The sequence below is a fragment of the Arachis ipaensis genome, chromosome B01, assembly GCF_000816755.2.
Source record: "Arachis ipaensis cultivar K30076 chromosome B01, Araip1.1, whole genome shotgun sequence".
Lineage (NCBI taxonomy): Eukaryota > Viridiplantae > Streptophyta > Magnoliopsida > Fabales > Fabaceae > Arachis > Arachis ipaensis.
In genome coordinates, this window is record NC_029785.2 from 65,286,202 (window position 1) to 65,303,765 (window position 17,564).

At 38.7% G+C, this 17,564-nt stretch overlaps 1 protein-coding gene across 1 annotated transcript in view; it reads left to right on the forward strand.

Moving 5' to 3' along the window:
• The window catches only part of LOC107631243 (elongation factor Tu, chloroplastic), a gene marked incomplete in the record, with an annotated part of 2,191 nt that extends 621 nt beyond the window's left edge, over positions 1 to 1,570 (forward strand). Inside the window, 2 exon segments of the mRNA XM_016334620.2 lie at positions 1 to 198; positions 469 to 1,570. Of these exon segments, the coding sequence (XP_016190106.1) occupies positions 1 to 198; positions 469 to 1,323 (1,053 nt within the window).

Consider the following 17,564-nt stretch of genomic DNA (forward strand, 5'->3'; position numbering starts at 1 on the left):
GGCATCACTATCAACACTGCTACCGTCGAGTACGAGACCGAGAACCGCCACTACGCCCACGTGGACTGCCCCGGCCACGCTGACTACGTCAAGAATATGATCACCGGTGCCGCACAAATGGACGGCGCCATCCTCGTCGTCTCCGGCGCCGACGGCCCCATGCCTCAGACCAAGGAGCACATCCTCCTCGCCAAGCAGGTTCTTGCTTGCAACCCCAGACACTCTGATTCAATGTGACATTCTTTTATGAGATGTTCCTGAACCATGTTTAATGTATGGTTTAGCAGAATTTATAGTCATTTATTCTTTGATTCTTTATAGTTTAACATTTTAGCATTACAAATTAAAATTACTGGTTTTGAATTCTGTAGAATATGCTTCAGGAGAATGTGGGACTTTCGATTACTCAATTCTCTGTTATGTTATTCATATCCAACTAACTAACTAACTGTTAGCACAGTTTGGCAGGTTGGTGTCCCCAACATGGTGGTTTTCCTCAACAAGCAGGACCAGGTGGATGATGAGGAGCTTCTTGAGCTTGTGGAGCTCGAGGTTCGTGAGCTTCTCTCCTCGTACGAGTTTCCCGGCGATGAAGTCCCCATTATCTCAGGTTCGGCCCTTCTAGCATTGGAAGCTTTGATGGCGAACCCTGCCATCAAGCGTGGTGACAACGAGTGGGTGGACAAGATTTATGCCCTCATGGATGCCGTGGATAACTACATTCCCATCCCTCAGCGCCAAACGGACCTTCCCTTCTTGCTTGCCATCGAAGATGTGTTCTCCATTACAGGTCGTGGGACTGTGGCTACCGGAAGGGTTGAGAGAGGGACTATTAAGGTTGGGGAAACTGTTGAGATTGTTGGTGTGAGGGAGACTAGGAGCACTACTGTCACTGGTGTGGAGATGTTCCAGAAGATTCTAGATGAGGCAATGGCTGGTGATAATGTGGGGTTGTTGCTTAGAGGTATTCAGAAGGTTGATATTCAAAGAGGAATGGTGTTAGCTAAGCCGGGGACTATTACCCCGCACACTAAGTTTTCTGCCATTGTGTATGTTTTGAAGAAGGAAGAAGGAGGGAGGCACTCACCATTCTTTGCTGGATACCGACCGCAGTTTTACATGAGGACCACTGATGTGACTGGGAAAGTGACGTCGATTATGAATGATAAGGATGAGGAGTCCAAGATGGTGATGCCAGGGGACAGGGTTAAGATGGTGGTGGAGCTTATAGTACCTGTGGCTTGTGAGCAAGGGATGAGGTTTGCTATTCGGGAAGGAGGGAAAACTGTGGGAGCTGGTGTCATCCAATCCATCATCGAGTGAGATTAGTAAGGACACAACTCAGATTTGGCTTCCGGATGCATGAATGGGTCTTTTTTATATGGTGGAGAAAGTTGCAAGTATCGGATTATGTTATATACAACTGATTTTTTTGGCCAGTTTACAGAACTTGATGGTGTTAATGATTTTTTTTTTTTTTTTTGCTTTGTTTAACTTTCGTCTCTCATTATTTTTGTATCATCTGTTTATTGATTGAGCAAGATTCCATGAACAACTTTTGCTTGTGAGATTTTTTAAAGGGCTATAAACATTTAGTATTTTGTCCCATTCCAGTGATGCTAATGCTATGTTTAGGGGAATGAATTGAAGGGTGAATTCCTTCCCCTTGTTTAGCTGTAGGAATGGGACACTTTGCACCTTGCTTAGGAGTTAAATTAGAGGGAAGGCAAGCTAAATCCTCTTTATGTTAGGGTAGAAATTTTCACGACGAGTTTTATGGGTAAAATTATACATGGAGCTTATCTATGAAAGTTTTACCCTTAATATATTTTGAAATGATATAGTTGGTTCATGAAGTTGGTATTGCGATTTCCCCAAGACACTAGTGTTTATTCCTCTCCATTTCATTTGGTAAAGTTTCTACTGATATTTCATTATGGATGTGTAGGCCTCTATTGTAAATAAATATGAAAAGATAAATCATCTATATCCTTATCTTGATAGGCTATATTAAGCTATGAAATCATGTCGAATGTTCTCCACACACATAAGGGGGCATTATTGTGTTTAGAGCAGCAATGCATCCTGAGTAGTATTGATCAGTGACCACATCCTTACCTTGGATTCATAAGATGATTCTTTATCACATCCAAGATACTATTTTATGAGAAAAATTGCATAAACCTAGCCATCCTCTTTTACCTCTATATTTGGTTCATCTGGTAAGTACTTAGCTGATCTTTTGCATGAGCAAATATTCTCTTCATTTCTTGGTAGTTTTATGGCTGTTCATGAGTTAGGTTCTTGGAGGGCAGAGAAGAAAAGGGATTGACGCGTAAAAATTCTAACTCTTGTCTCCCTTTCTCTCCATATTCTGACATGCAAAATTCATGTTTGTACATGCCTCCTTATTTAGCTGAAGTATTGTTCCGGCTGGATAGGGTTTCATTGAGAAATCAATCTACAGCATACTCTCCAACTGAAGTTACTCGTTTGATTCGAATTTCCATTGGTTATGTAAAAGCAATAAAGGTTGCTCAACATAATTAGACTATAATTATGTTTTAGGGTATTTATTTATATTTTATTTGTTGTTTTATTATAAAACGGTTTTTTTCGTTGAACCACAGTTGAATTGGTTGACCAATAAATTAGTGAACCAGTAACTAGAGCGGTGATAAAACATTATTTTATGGTTTATCTTGTACTCAATTGAGTGGTTTTTATCAAGTCTTTGCACACTTATTCATACAGTTTTCATGATTTTACAATTCCTTTCCAATTCTACTCTATGATTGAAAACTTGCTTCCTAAGCCTTTAAATTGTGTATTTTTAATTCCCCTTTATACTATTTGATGCCGTGATCTGTGCGTTAAGTGTTTTCAGGCTTTATAGGGTAGGAATGGCTTAGAGGATGGAAAGGAAACATGCAAAATTGGAAGGAGCACAAGAAATAAAGGAGATAACCAGTGAGAAGCGATGCGTACGCTTGGCTCACGTGTGCGCGTGACACGCGAAGATGACCAGCGACGCGTACGCGTGACATGTGCTATCTGCAGAAATCACAGAAAACGTTGGGGCGATTTTGGGCTGAGTTTGGACCCAGTTTTCGGCCCAGAAACACAGACTAAAGCCAGGGGACGAGCAGAGACTCAACACACATTCTCATTCGCATAGTTTTAGTTTTAGTTTTGAATCTTAGAGAGAAATTACTACTTCTTGTAGGTTTCCTTCACATTCATAATTTTTCGAGTTTATGCTTTTTAATTTGCTTATTGAGAAGAGTTACTACATCCGTTGAAGTTTCATTATTCTAGTTTGTTTCCTTATTCCTTTACTCTTTTATTGCTTATTAACCCTGTTCAGATAAGTATGTTTATGGCTTTTGGAATTTATTAATGCAAAGAACTCTTTTTACCTTTAATTGATTTTCAGTTATTACTTTATTTAATTTATCATGTCTTCTTTTTATCCCCTTTATATGCTTGTGAACGTTATATTTATGTCAATGGAGTAGATTCCCCACTTGACTAGGAGTTGATTAAAAGGAAACCCTTGAGTTGGAATACTCAAGTATTAATTTTAATTGGAAGTTGTTGGCAGTCTCTCTAGTCTCTGACTCTTCCTTAGGAGAGGATTAGGACTTGGGATTCAGAGTTAGTTAGTTAGTTGATTGACTTTCCTTTATTCAGTAAGGGATAACTAAGTAGAATAACAACCTTTTACTATTACACTTGGGGAAGTCCAACAAGGATAGAACTTCCAATTAATCTTCTCCCGGTCAAGGCTTTTATTTTAATTAAATAAATTCTCTTGCTAATTTTCATTGCTTTAATTTACAATCATTTATTTTTTCCGTCCTCCAATCCTTAAAATTTCTCGGAAAATTCCTGACTAATAAAATAGCATTTCTTTGTCAACTCGTTGGGAGACGACCTGGGATTCCTACTCCCAGTATTTTTATTCTAATTTTGTGACAACCCTTTCTAAATTGATAAGCGGATTTTCGTCGGTTAAGAATTGTACTTACAACGCCGTTCTATTTATAAATTCTTAATCGGCTAATTTCTGCCACGTCAATTTTTGGCGCTGCTGCTGGGGAGTTGCAATTGCGTGCTAAATTATTAGTTGGTGTACATATTTTTAATTTTTGCATATTTTATTTTATTTCATGAAACTCACAGTGGCCTTAGATAGATCAGAGACTAAATTTGCTAAGCTAGATGGATTCTACTCAGAATTCTCTGTCTGTTGCTGAGTGGATGGTGGAAAAGGCTTGCTATTGCTAAACCTGTTTCTTCCACCATTATTAAAGCCTTGTTGAGGCTTTTGATCCTTCCATGAGAGATTTGGGTGATTTCTCCATGATGGATTGTAGGTGTTTCCATATGGTTCACCCATGTATTTTAACTCTGCTATTGCAGGGTTCTCAGGATCATAAGCTTCTTCCTCAGAAGATGCCTCTTGAGTACTGTTGGATGCAGCTTGCATTCCATTTAGACTCTGAGAAATCATATTGACTTGCCGAGTCAATATTTTATTCTGAGCCAATATGGCATTCAGAGTATCAATTTCAAGAACTCCCTTCTTCTTTGGCGTCCCATTACTCACAGGATTCCTCTCAGAAGTGTACATAAACTGGTTATTAGCAACCATGTCAATGAGTTCTTGAGCTTCTGCAGGTGTTTTGTTTAGGTGAATGGATACACCTGCAGAAGTATCCAATGACATCTTTGATAACTCAGATAAACCATCATAGAATATATCAAGGATGGTCCATTCTGAAAGCATGTCAGAAGCATTATTGTTGTTGGGTTCGGCTACCATCTCCTTTACTTGTTCGAAATTTTCAATAAGGTTGTCTCTGGATTGTTGTAATTTAGCTTCTCTTAGTTTCCTCTTCAGAGTCCTTTCAGGTTCTGGATCAGCTTCAACAAGAATGCCTTTTTCTTTGTCCCTGCTCATAAGAAAGAGAGGAGAAAAAGAAAAGAAGAAGAATTCTCTATGTCACAGTAAAGAGGTTTCTTATTGTTAGTAGAAGAAGAAAAGGAATAGGGGTGAAGAAGAATGAAGAATCCAAACACAAAGGTGATGATAGGAGTAGAGATGTGAGATGAAGAGAAGTATTAGTAGATGAATGAGTAAATAGAAGGAGATGAGGGAGAAGGATTTTCGAAAATAATTTTTGAAAAAGAGTTAGTGATTTTCGAAAATAGTTTTTTTGAAAAAGGTTAGTAGTTTTTCGAAAATTCAAATAAAAAAAATAAAATAATTAGTCTAATTAAAAAGAAATTTTGAAAAAGAGGGAAGATTTTTTTGAAAATTAGAGAGAGAGAGAGAGTTAGTTAGGTAGTTTTGAAAAAGGTAGGAAACAAACAAAAAGTTAGTTAGTTAGTTGAAACAAATTTTGAAAAGATAAGAAGTTAGGAAGTTAGAAAAGATATTTTGCAATCACTTTTTTGAAAAGGTAAGATAAGAAGATATTTTTGAAAAGATATGATAGAAATTAGTTTTTGAAAAAGATTTGATTTTTAAAATCTCAATTAATGACTTGATTCACAAGAAATTACAAGATATGGTTCTAGAACTTAAAGTTTGAATCTTTCTTAACAAGTAAGTAACAAACTTGAAATTTTTGAATCAAAACATTAATTGATGATGTTATTTTCGAAAATATGATGTAAAATTAAGAAAGAGATTTTTGAAAAATATTTTTAAAATTTTCGAAAATAACTAAAAAAAATTGAAAAAAAGATTTGATTTTTGGAAAAGATTTTGAAAAAGATAAGATTTTTTTAAATTGAAAATTTGATTTGACTCATAAAAACAACTAGATTTTAAAAATTTTTGATTAAGTCAAATCTAATTTTCAAAATTTTAAGAGAGAAACAGGAAAGATATTTTTTTTATTTTTGAATTTTTATGATGAGAGAGAAAAACAAGAAAAATGATGCAATGCATGAAAGTTATGGATCAAAACAATGAATGCATGCAACAATGCTATGAATATCAAGAACACTATGAAGATCATGATGAACATCAAGAACACATTTTTGAAAAATTTTTAATGCAAAGAAAACATGCAAGACACCAAACTTAGAATTCTTTAATGCTTAGACATAAAGAATTCAGGAATACATATGAAAAATAAGAAAAGACACAAAACATGCAAATGCAAAGATCAAACAAGAAGACTTACCAAGAACAACTTGAAGATCATGAAGAACACTATGAATGCATGAATTTTCGAAAAAATGCAAGATGCACATGCAATTGACACCAAACTTATAACATGACACATGACTCAAACAAGAAACACAAAAATATTTTTTTGATTTTTATGATTTTCTAAATTTTTTTGGAATTTTTTTCGAAAATAATTTTGAAAAAGGAAAATAAGGATTCCAAAATTTTTAATATGAATTCCAGGAATCTTATGCTCTTTAGCCTAAAGCTCCAATCAAAGGGTCAGGCATGGCTTAATAGCCAGCCAAGCTTTAGTATGTAACTCAGACATTGACACGCCTAACATGCCCTACAGGCATGGCTTTACAGCCAGCCAGGCTTCAACATGCTTTATGAAACACTAGAATTCATTCTTAAAAATTCTGAAGAAAAATATATTTTTGAAAACATTTTTTTATTTAAAATTTTTTTTTTCGAAAACAAAGGAGAAATTTTTGAAAGATTTTTGAAAACTTTTTGAAAAGAAAACAAAAAGAAAGTTACCTAATCTGAGCAACAAGATGAACCGTCAGTTGTCCAAACTCAAACAATCCCCGGCAACGGCGCCAAAAACTTGGTATGCAAAATTGTTACTCAGGTTGTGAATTATTGTTCGAAATTGATTTCCTGGCGATGGCACCAAAAACGGATGCACAGAACCATGGTCTAAACATATCTTCACAACTTCGCATAACTAACCAGCAAGTGCACTGGGTCGTCCAAGTAATACCTTATGTGAGTAAGGGTCGAATCCCACGGAGATTGTTGGTATGAAGCAAGCTATGGTCACCTTGTAAATCTCAGTCAGGCGGATATCAAAAGGTTATGGAGTTTTCGAAAATTAAGTAATAAGTAAACATAAAATAAGGATAGAAACACTTATGTAATTCATTGGTGAGAATTTCAGATAAGCGTATAGAGATGCTTTCGTTCCTCTGAATCTCTGCTTTCCCGCTGTCTTCATCCAATCAGTTGTACTCCTTTCCATGGCTGGCTTTATGCAAGGGCATCACCGTTGTCAATGGTTACATCCCCTCCTCTTGTGAAAATGGTCCAAATGCTTTGTCACAGCACGGCTAATCATCTGAGGTTCCCGATCATGCTGGAATAGGATTCACCCTCCTTTTGCGTCTGTCACTACGCCCAGCACTCGCGAGTTTGAAGCTCGTCACAGTCATTCAATTCCTGAATCCTACTCAGAATACCACAGACAAGGTTAGACCTTCCGGATTCTCATGAATGCCGCCATCAATTTAGCTTACACCACGAAGATTCTGACTAAGAGATCTAAGAGATACTCATTCAATTGAAGATAGAACGGAAGTGGTTGTTAGCCACGCGTTCATGGGGAATGATGATGATTGTCACGTTCATCACATTCAGGTTGAAGTGCGAATGAATATCTTAGAAGCGAAATAAGATGAATTGAATAGAAAATTGTAGTACTTTGCATTAATCTTTGAGAAACAGCAGAGCTCCACACCTTAATCTATGGAGTGCAGAAACTCTACCGTTGAAAATACATAAGTAATGAAGGTCCAGGCATGGCTGAATGGCCAGCCCCCAAAACGAGATCACAGGATCAAAATACAATCCATGATGTCTAATACAATAGTAAAAAGGTCCTATTTATAATAAACTAGCTACTAGGGTTTACAGAAGTAAGTAATTGATGCATAAATCCACTTCCGGGGCCCACTTGGTGTGTGCTTGGGCTGAGCTTGAAGTCTACACGTGGAGAGGTCATTCTTGGAGTTGAACGCCAGCTTTTGTGCCAGTTTGGGCGTTGAACTCCACTTTGCAACTTGTTTCTGGCGCTGGACGCCAGAATTGGGCAAAGAGCTGGCGTTGAACACCAGTTTGCGTTGTCTAAACTTGGGCAAAGTATGGACTATTATATATTGCTGGAAAGCCCTGGATGTCTAATTTCCAAAGCAATTTGAAGCGCGCCATTTTGAGTTCTGTAGCTCCAGAAAATCCACTTTGAGTGCAGGGAGGTCAGAATCCAACAGCATCAGCAGTCCTTCTTCAACCTCTGAATCTGATTTTTGCTCAAGTCCCTCAATTTCAGCCAGAAAATACCTGAAATCACAGAAAAACACACAAACTCATAGTAAAGTCCAGAAATGTGTATTTAACATAAAAACTAATGAAAACATCCCTAAAAGTAACTAGATTCTACTAAAAACATACTAAAAATAATGCCAAAAAGCGTATAAATTATTCGCTCATCAATTATCTAGAGTATAGGATAGATGTGTCAGTACAAACCTTGTATTAAATTTTTAAAAATGTCACTTTATGGTTAAACAAGGGATTGTATTAGGATATGTGGTATCTAATACTGGCATTTCTGTAGACCCAGCAAAGGTGAATGTTATTTCTAGTTTACCTTACCCCTCTTCTGTGAGGGAAGTCCGTTCATTCCTTGGCCATGCAAGTTTTTACAGGAGATTTATTAAGGACTTTAGTAAGGTAGCACTTCCCTTATCCAGATTACTACAGAAGGATATTGAGTTCGAGTTCAGTGAAGATTGCAAGTAAGCGTTTGATAAGCTAAAGACCGCCCTGACTCAAGCTCCAATTGTGAGAGGACTAGACTGGAGCCAGCCGTTTGAAATCATGTGCGATGCTTCCAACCATGCAGTAGGAGCAGCGCTGGCTCAGCGTGAAGGTAAGGATCCTTTTGTTATTGCTTATGCGTCTAAGACTTTAGATGCTGCCCAGTCCAATTATACTACTGCTGAGAAAGAGCTTCTTGCTATTGTTTTTGCTCTGGATAAATTCTGAGCTTATTTACTTGGTACTAGAGTAGTAGTGTATTCGGACCATGCAGCTTTAAAGTATCTATTATCAAAAAAGGAGTCCAAACCAAGGCTCAATCGTTGGATACTGCTATTACAAGAATTTGATTTAGAAATAAAGGATATGAGTGGTAACCAGAATTTAGTGGCAGACCACTTGAGTCGCCTTGAGCACATTAAGGATGATTCTACTCCTATAGATGATAATTTTCCATTTGATAACCTGCAAGCAGTATCTGAAGTATCCCCTTGGTATGCACCTGTAGCTAATTATCTAGTTAGCCGCACATTTCCTCCTAACTTTTCTAAGCATCAAAGAGACAAGCTGAAAAGCGAGTCTAAATATTATATATGGGATGACCCATATTTATGGAGATGTGACACTGATCAGGTAATTTGACGGTGTGTGCCTCAATCAGAATTCTAGTCCATCTTAGAGGCCTGTCACTCATCTGAGAGTGGAGGACATTTTGGCCCTCAAAGAACTGCTAGAAAAATATTAGATTGTGGATTCTGGTGGCCTACTCTTTTTAGAGACGCTGCTGAATTTTGTAAATCTTGCCTCCCATGCCAAAAATTTGGTAATATATCCAAGAGGGATGAGATGCCTCAACAATATATGCTTTTCTGTGAAATTTTTGATGTTTGAAGCATTGATTTCATGGGTCCATTTCCAAATTCTAATGGTTATTTTTATATATTGTTAGCTGTGGATTACGTTTCCAAATGGGTGGAAGCAATTCCTACCCACACTGATGATGCTAACACTATTGTTTCCTTTGTGAGAAACCATATTATCTATCGCTTTGGATCCCCACGAGCAATCGTGAGCGATCAAGGCACCCATTTTTGTAACAGGAGACTAACAGGACTAATGAAGAAGCATGGGATAATTCATAAGGTTGCAACATCATACCATCCTCAGACCAATGGGCAAGCCGAGGTGTCAAATAGAGAGATAAAGGGTATCTTGCAGAAGATAGTAAAGCCTCATAGAAGAGACTGGAGCACCAAGCTATAAGATGCACTCTGGGCATACAGAACAGCATACAAAACACCCATTGGGATGAGTCTTTTTCGCTTAGTTTATGGAAAATCTTGTCATCTCCCGGTGGAAATAGAGCATAAAGCCTTTTGGGCAGTCAAGGAGTGCAACATGGGAATTGAGAAAGCCGAAGCTGAAAGGAAGTTGCAACTGCAAGAACTGGAAAGCCTTCGCCTAGAAGCTTATGAGAACTCAAGACTACACAAGGAGAATATGAAGGTTGTACATGACCAGAACATTAAGAGGAAAAAGTTCCAGCCTGGGGACTCAGTCCTCTTTTACAAATCTCGACTGAGGCTCATACCAGGCAAGTTGAGATCAAGATGGGAAGGTCCATACAGAGTAGAGAAGGCCGAACCGTACGGAGTCTATCACCTTAGCCATCCTTCGAGCTCGGAGCTTATCAAAGTTAATGGACATCGTTTAAAGCTGTACCATGCTGAGAAGCGGAAGAAAGACAAGGAACTTGAGATCTTCCTCTTGGAAGATCCCCACATAGCCACAGGCTGAGCTAGTGGAGCGTCCAACTTACGGACGTTAAAGCAAAGTGCTAGGTGGGAGACAACCCACCATGGTATGATCGTTCTTTTCTCTATTTTTAGTTTTCTTATCCAATAACTCTTCTCTTTATTAGTATATTTCGTGCATCTGCATTTACATAATTTAAAAATGCCACACGACGCAACCGCATCAACGACGCGTCCGCGTCGCAAGGAGAGGGGAGAAAAATAAAAATGAACAGAGAGTCACGCTGGAGCGTGGCTGGAGGAGTGCTAGTGGCACAAATCAGCCCACGCGACCGCGTCGCCGACGGGTCCGCGTCGTATGGGCATAATGACCTCCCACGCGACCGCGTGCCCTACGCGACTGCGTGCCCCACGCGACCGCGTGCCCTGATTTTCGACGTAGAAAGGGTGCACAGCTGAAAGTTGTGCTAGAGTGGTGCTGGACTGGCGCTGGACGTGCAATCCCCCTCACGCGACCGCGTGCCCCACGCGGCCGCGTCGTACCCCATACACTACCCACTCACCCGATCGCATGCCCCATACGATCGCGTCACCTAAAATTTGGCATTTAATGATTTTGAACATAGAGTTGTGCGAGTGCGAGGCAACCCTCGCACCACTGGCACAAACTGAGTCACGCGACCGCGTGACCGACACGACCGCGTCCTTCACCTTAAGCACAAGTCGTGCGATCGCGTGCCCCATGCGATCGCGTCGCTTGCGCCGCACAGCTCAACCTAATTTTGCCAATTATCATATCTTTTTCTTCTCCAAATGCTAATTTTTCTTTTCCCTCCTTATTTCTTCCTCCTCCCTTCTTCCTTCTATCTCACCTTTCACTCTCTCTCCCTCACCTCCATTAACAAGGTTTTATTTTCTTCTTCATCCTTTTCTTTTCTATCATTCTTCTTATTTTATATGTTATTTTCTTTTCTTTTCTTTTTCTTTTCATTATTCATATTTTCTTTCTTCTTCTTTCCTTTTTACAAGGTGTTAAAATTTTATTTGAGTCATTATTTTTCATTATATGATTGTGGATTGCTGCAAATTGTTTGACAATTATATATTATTTTCTTTAAAGGGTTGCTTGCATGTTCACTTTAATACTTTCTATACCTTCTTCACCATGCATGCTATGTGTTTGTGAAAAAGCCCATATGGCATTATGCATTTCTCTATGTTATTCTACTATTCAATGCTTGCTTTTCACAAATTTCCTTTACTATTATATTAATTGAATTTAATTGTCAATACAAACGTGATGGTTTGTTACAAAGTAATGCTTGGTCTATGTTACTCATGCCCTTTGCCGGCATGCCAATAAACACCTTGCATTCACTTGTCATCATATGCACTAACTATTTTCCATTAATGATCTTTCACATGTACTCATGAGCGTGTGTTGACATCATTTACCTTTTAATGTGCATTTACAACCATCCTTTTTCATTCTCTTCATTGCTATATATCTCTTTGAATTTAATTTACGTTCTCTTCCCCTTTCAGGATGGCCACCAAGAAAGGAAAAGAGAAAGTTACTCCCAAACCACCAGCAAGAAGAGGAATTAAAAGAGTACTAGTGGTAGAGCCTTCTTCAACTGCAGTGAAGCCCTCAACAAAAAGAGTTAAGAGGATCATCAAGGTTGATGAAAAAGAGAAAGCCTTTCCAGCAAAGGACACTGCGTGATTTCCAAATCGCTACTGTGGGCAGATGTTCCCTATTCTAGCTGAAAGGAGTTACAACAACGAATACCTTCTTATCCTCCCGCCCAATATTGCTACTTTTGTTGAGCCGCAAATTGAACGAAGACAATGGGGTTTCCTACAGAGACAACAGAAGCAGGTCAATCTTTCTTGGGTAGTCGAGTTCTACTCTAACTTCTACCTGCCTACCCTGCAGTCTGTCTTTGTCCGTCAGAAGCAAGTCCCCATTACAGAAGAGGCTATTCAATAAGCTTTGAGTCTTCCCCCTATTCCAGAAGGGTTGGACGCTTTTCAAGAAGCTGCACTCAAGCGCCAGATGTACCAATTTGACTGGGAAGCTGTTCTCAGAGTTATCGCACTACCTGGCAGCCGTTGGATCTACGGATATCATCGTACCCGCCCTAAGAGAATACCAGCTTCAGCACTTACCTTGGAGGCTCGCGTATGGGCACAGATCATGTCCCATTACGTCTTTCCGAGCACTCACGAGTCCTCCTTCACTGCAGACATGGCCGTTCTTCTATGGTGCATCCTTACAGACCAGCCTCTGAATCTACCAAGACATATCCGGAATGCCATGGGACACGTACAAATTGTGGGCAACTTATCTTTTCCCGCCTTGGTCTCAGATCTTGTCTCAGCAGCCGGAGTTTCCTACAGAGATGGAGACACCAAAGCCATGCTTCCACGGGATGATTAGTATGTCCCCAATGGGAAGTACCTTAGACTTCCAACAGCCACTACAAGCCTTCCCACTGCTCCGGTTGAAGATATGCCTTCTTCAACACCACAAGCACCTACAACAGATGAACTGCTCCAGCAGATAATCAAAAGGTTGGATCGGCAAGAACAGAAAGCGAAGTTAAGAGAGTGCCGTAACGAGCGCCGATTCAAACACCTCAAGGAGCTACTCAAGGGACACTTCAAGGACTCAGACACCCCGGACTCCACTTCTTTTACCAGCACAGGGAGCCATGATGGTCCCAACTGTGGAGATACTGCAACCAACCCACCCCTATTCCTGACAGATGGCACCGAGGACGGTACAAAGCCTTAAGTGTGGGGAGGTCAGTCAGTACCTGATTTCCGGAGGTAATTTCTCTTCACTAGCACCAATAAATTAGGATATTTTAGTTAGATTTTCTTTCTTTTATAGAATAGGATAAATTGCATAGTAATAGGTTAGTTGCATGCATACTCTACTTGATTGAAAAGACAATAAGTTTCTTCTAAGACTCTATCTTTGGAACAAAATTTCCCTAATTTTCATGTATCCCTACCTACCTTGGCCCCATTACAACCTTGAAAAGACCTCATGATGTTTGCATTGGTATATTAATTGTTGTTGATTGGTTAGGAGAAGAACAAAAATTAGAAAGCATGATTAGAGAAGGATAGAGTGATTACTCTATACACTAGAGAGATTAGAGCGTACATACATCATCAGTGAGGGTTCAATGCTTGAATTTCCATGTTCCCTGCTTTCATAAGCTATCTTGTTGCACTTTTATCTGTCTTACTGTATAATGATAGAATTAGTGGAATTTGATTTGTAATTGTTTTGAAGAGCTTATTTACTTTTGATCAAGTGGATAGGAATCATATAGTTGCATTTATATATATAGGATTGCATTGCATTGCATGAGTTTCTGCATGTTCATACTTATTTACTTTATCTCCTTCAATTAAGCATGAGGACATGCTAATGTTTAAGTGTAGGGAGGTTGACAAACCACTATTTTATGGTTTATATTGTGTTTAATTGTGTGGTTTTATCATGATCCTTACCCACTTTTTCATTAATTTAGCATGCATTTATATTTCCTTCCTGAAATTATTACATAATTGAAAACTGCTTCCTAGAGACTTTTAATTATGCATTTTAATTCTCCTTTATTCCATTCGATGCCGTGATCTGTGTGTTAAGCGTTTCAGGCTTTATAGGACATGAATGAGTTGGAGATTGGAAAGGAAGCTAGCAAAAATGGAAGGAACACAAGAAATTGAGGAGATAACCAACGAGAAGTGACCGCGCGAAAGAAGAGAAATCGCAGTGACGCGGCAGCGTGGCTCACGTGACCGCGCGGACTGGAAAAGCACGAGCGACGCGGAGGCGTGGACGACGCGAACGCGTGGCGAGGAAAAGCGCGAATGACGCGTCCGCATGGATGACGCGATCGCATGACATGCGCGATCTGCATAATCTGCAGGATTCACTGGGGGCGATTTTGGACCCTATTTTGACCCAGTTTTCGGCCCAGAACAGCAGACTAGAGCCAGAGAACATGCAGAAACAAAAGACAACATTCATTCTACACAGTTTGAGTTTTTAGATCTAGTTTTACTCCTCCCCTAGGTTTTCTCTCTAGACATTGATAGTTCTTAAGATTTTAGTTTCTCTAGCTTTTTGCATTGGGATATTGAGAAGAGTTATCACCTCATCAAGACTTCGTCATTCTAGTTCGTTTTCTTTACTTGGCTTACTCTTCCATGTTCTTTGCTTTGTTTAATTTTACTATTGGAATATTTTTAGGATTATTTAATACAAGGATCATTTTTATTTTTAATTCACTATTTTAATTTTATTTACAATGTCTTTCTTTAATTCCTTTTCATATGCTATGAATTTTACCTTTACAATGAGTGAGTAGTTCCCTAACTTGATGGGGAGTTGATTGAAAGGAACCCTTGAGTTGGAAGATTCAAGAGAAAGATTGTAATTGGGTTATTGTTTGTTTGCTTTCTAATTCCTGACACCAATCCTCCCAAGACTGGATTGGGACTTGTGGATAGAACAGTATTCCAACTTGTTTTACCTTCCTTTACTTAGTAAAGGATAACTAAACGAAATAACTCTCAATTGTCAATTAATCTTAAGAGTGTTCCATCAAGAATAGGGCTTCCATGTAATCAACTCCCAGTCAAGGCTTTTATTTACATTATTCAATTTCATCAATTTAATTTCCTGTTTACTCAACTCAAACCTTTTCGAAAACATCTGATTAATAAAATAGCACCCTTTCCTGCAACTCGTTGGGAGACGACCTGGGATTCATACTCCCAGTATTTTAAATTTCAATTTTGTGTGACACCTTTCTAAATTGAGCGGTGGATTTCTGGCGAGTTAAGAACTATACTTGCAACGCATATATTCTAATAATTTTTAATTGACCAATTTCTGCCCGCATCACCACCACATGTAAATAATTAGAATTTTTCTTATTAAAAACTCGAAAAATATTGCCTCCTTATTCTAAAGAAAATCTGCTATTTTATTCATGTTTAATGATGATGAGAAAAATAAATTATAGCTTAATTGGAGATAAAATCAAAATATAAATACTAATTACTACTATCATATATAACTTCTAAGGTAAAATTCAAATAAGAACAATTATCACAGAGTTAAGGCTAAGATTAGAACTCAACAACCTTGAATTTGGGAGGTGGATGCCTCTTTAGTCTGTGGAGTGCTTGGCCCTTCAAGAGATAGTTTCTGACGCTTTAATTCCTTCAGTTTACGCCCTTGCTCTTCTTGTTCTCTAAGCAGTTTGCAGAGCATGCTGTTTTGATTTTGCTTTTCTTCCTTCAGTTGATCTACAGCTTCTTGCAACTTGGTGACAGATGCTTCTAGGCGCTCCCAATATTCAATTTGAGGGATTTCCGGGAGGAAATCCTGTGCTTTTCTCTTGATGGGGTCGTCCTGCACTTGTTGTCCTTCCATAGACTTTTTGGTGATTGGTTGCTCAACTGAGATATACTTATCTACTCCCATTTTTATCCCAGCATCTTTACATAACAGAGAGACTAAGCTTGGATAGGCCAATTTGGCATCTTTGGAGTTCTTGTTTGCAATTTTGTAAAGCTCACAAGCAATCAGCTGATGAACTTCCACTTCTTTTTCCAGTATAATGCAATGAATCATCACTGCTCTTCTGATGGTGACCTCAGAGCGGTTGCTAGTGGGCAAGGAAAAGATAAGTATGATAGGAAAAGATGTGATTTAAAATTGAAAAGATATGAAAGATATTTGAAAAAGATAAATCTGGATTTTGAAAAAGAAGATGTGAAGATTTGAAAAAGATATTGATGAGTTGAAAAGATTTTAGAAGGAAAAGAGATAGATTTGTTTTGAAAAGGATTTGAAAATAATTTGAAGAGGAAAAAGGGTTTATGAATTAAGATACATTTGATATCTTTTGAAAAAGAATTTGAAAAATTAGGATTTGTAACATGTTTGTGCAAGAAATCATGAATTGAAACATAAAAAATGGAAAAAATTTGAATTGAAAATAAAATTGCCTACTCCCCACAATCCTGGCGTTAAACGCCCAACTGCTGCATGTTTTGGGCATTTAACGCCCAGTTGGTGCTTGGTTTGGGCGTTTAATGCCCAGCTGTTGCTTCTAGCTGGCGTTAAACGCCAAAAACCCCTTTGTCACTGGGCGTTTTTCTGAACGCCCAGGATGCTGTAAATCTGGCGTTAAATGCCGAGATGGCTATCTTTACTGGCGTTAAACGCCTAGTAGATGCTCCTTTTGGGCGTTTAACGCCCAATTGTGCCTCTTACTGGCGTTTTCTTGCCAGTGAGCTCCTTTTTCCTGTTTTGTGCTCTGAATTCTTCGGTAACCCTGTGGACTTATGCAATTGATTCTTTACCTTGTTAATATTAAGCTCATATATTTCAAATATAAATAAAATGAAGAATAAAATAAAATAAAATAACAGAAAAAGTTTTGCTAATGGCTGGGTTGCCTCCCAGCAAGCGCTTCTTTATTGTCTTTAGCTGGACCTTACTGAGCTTTTAATCTAGCCTCAGCCTTGAGCACTCTTGCTCAACATTTCCTTCAAGATAGTGCTTGATTCTCTGTCCATTAACAATGAACTTCTTATCAGAATCAATGTCTTGAAGCTCCACATAACCATATGGTGATACACTTGTAATCACATATGGTCCTCTCCACCGGGATTTCAGTTTCCCGGGGAATAGCCTGAGCCTAGAGTTAAACAACAGAACCTTTTGTCCTGGTTCAAAGACTCTAGGTGACAGCTTTCTGTCATGCCACCTTTTCGATTTCTCTTTATAAAGCTTGGCATTTTCGAAAGCAGTGAATCTGAATTCCTCTAGCTCATTCAGCTGGAGCAATCTTTTTTCTCCAGCTAATTTGGCATCAAAGTTTAGGAATCTGGTTGCCCAGTAGGCCTTATGTTCCAGTTCCACGGGTAGATGACAAGCCTTACCATACACAAGTTGGTATGGAGAGGTCCCTATAGGAGTC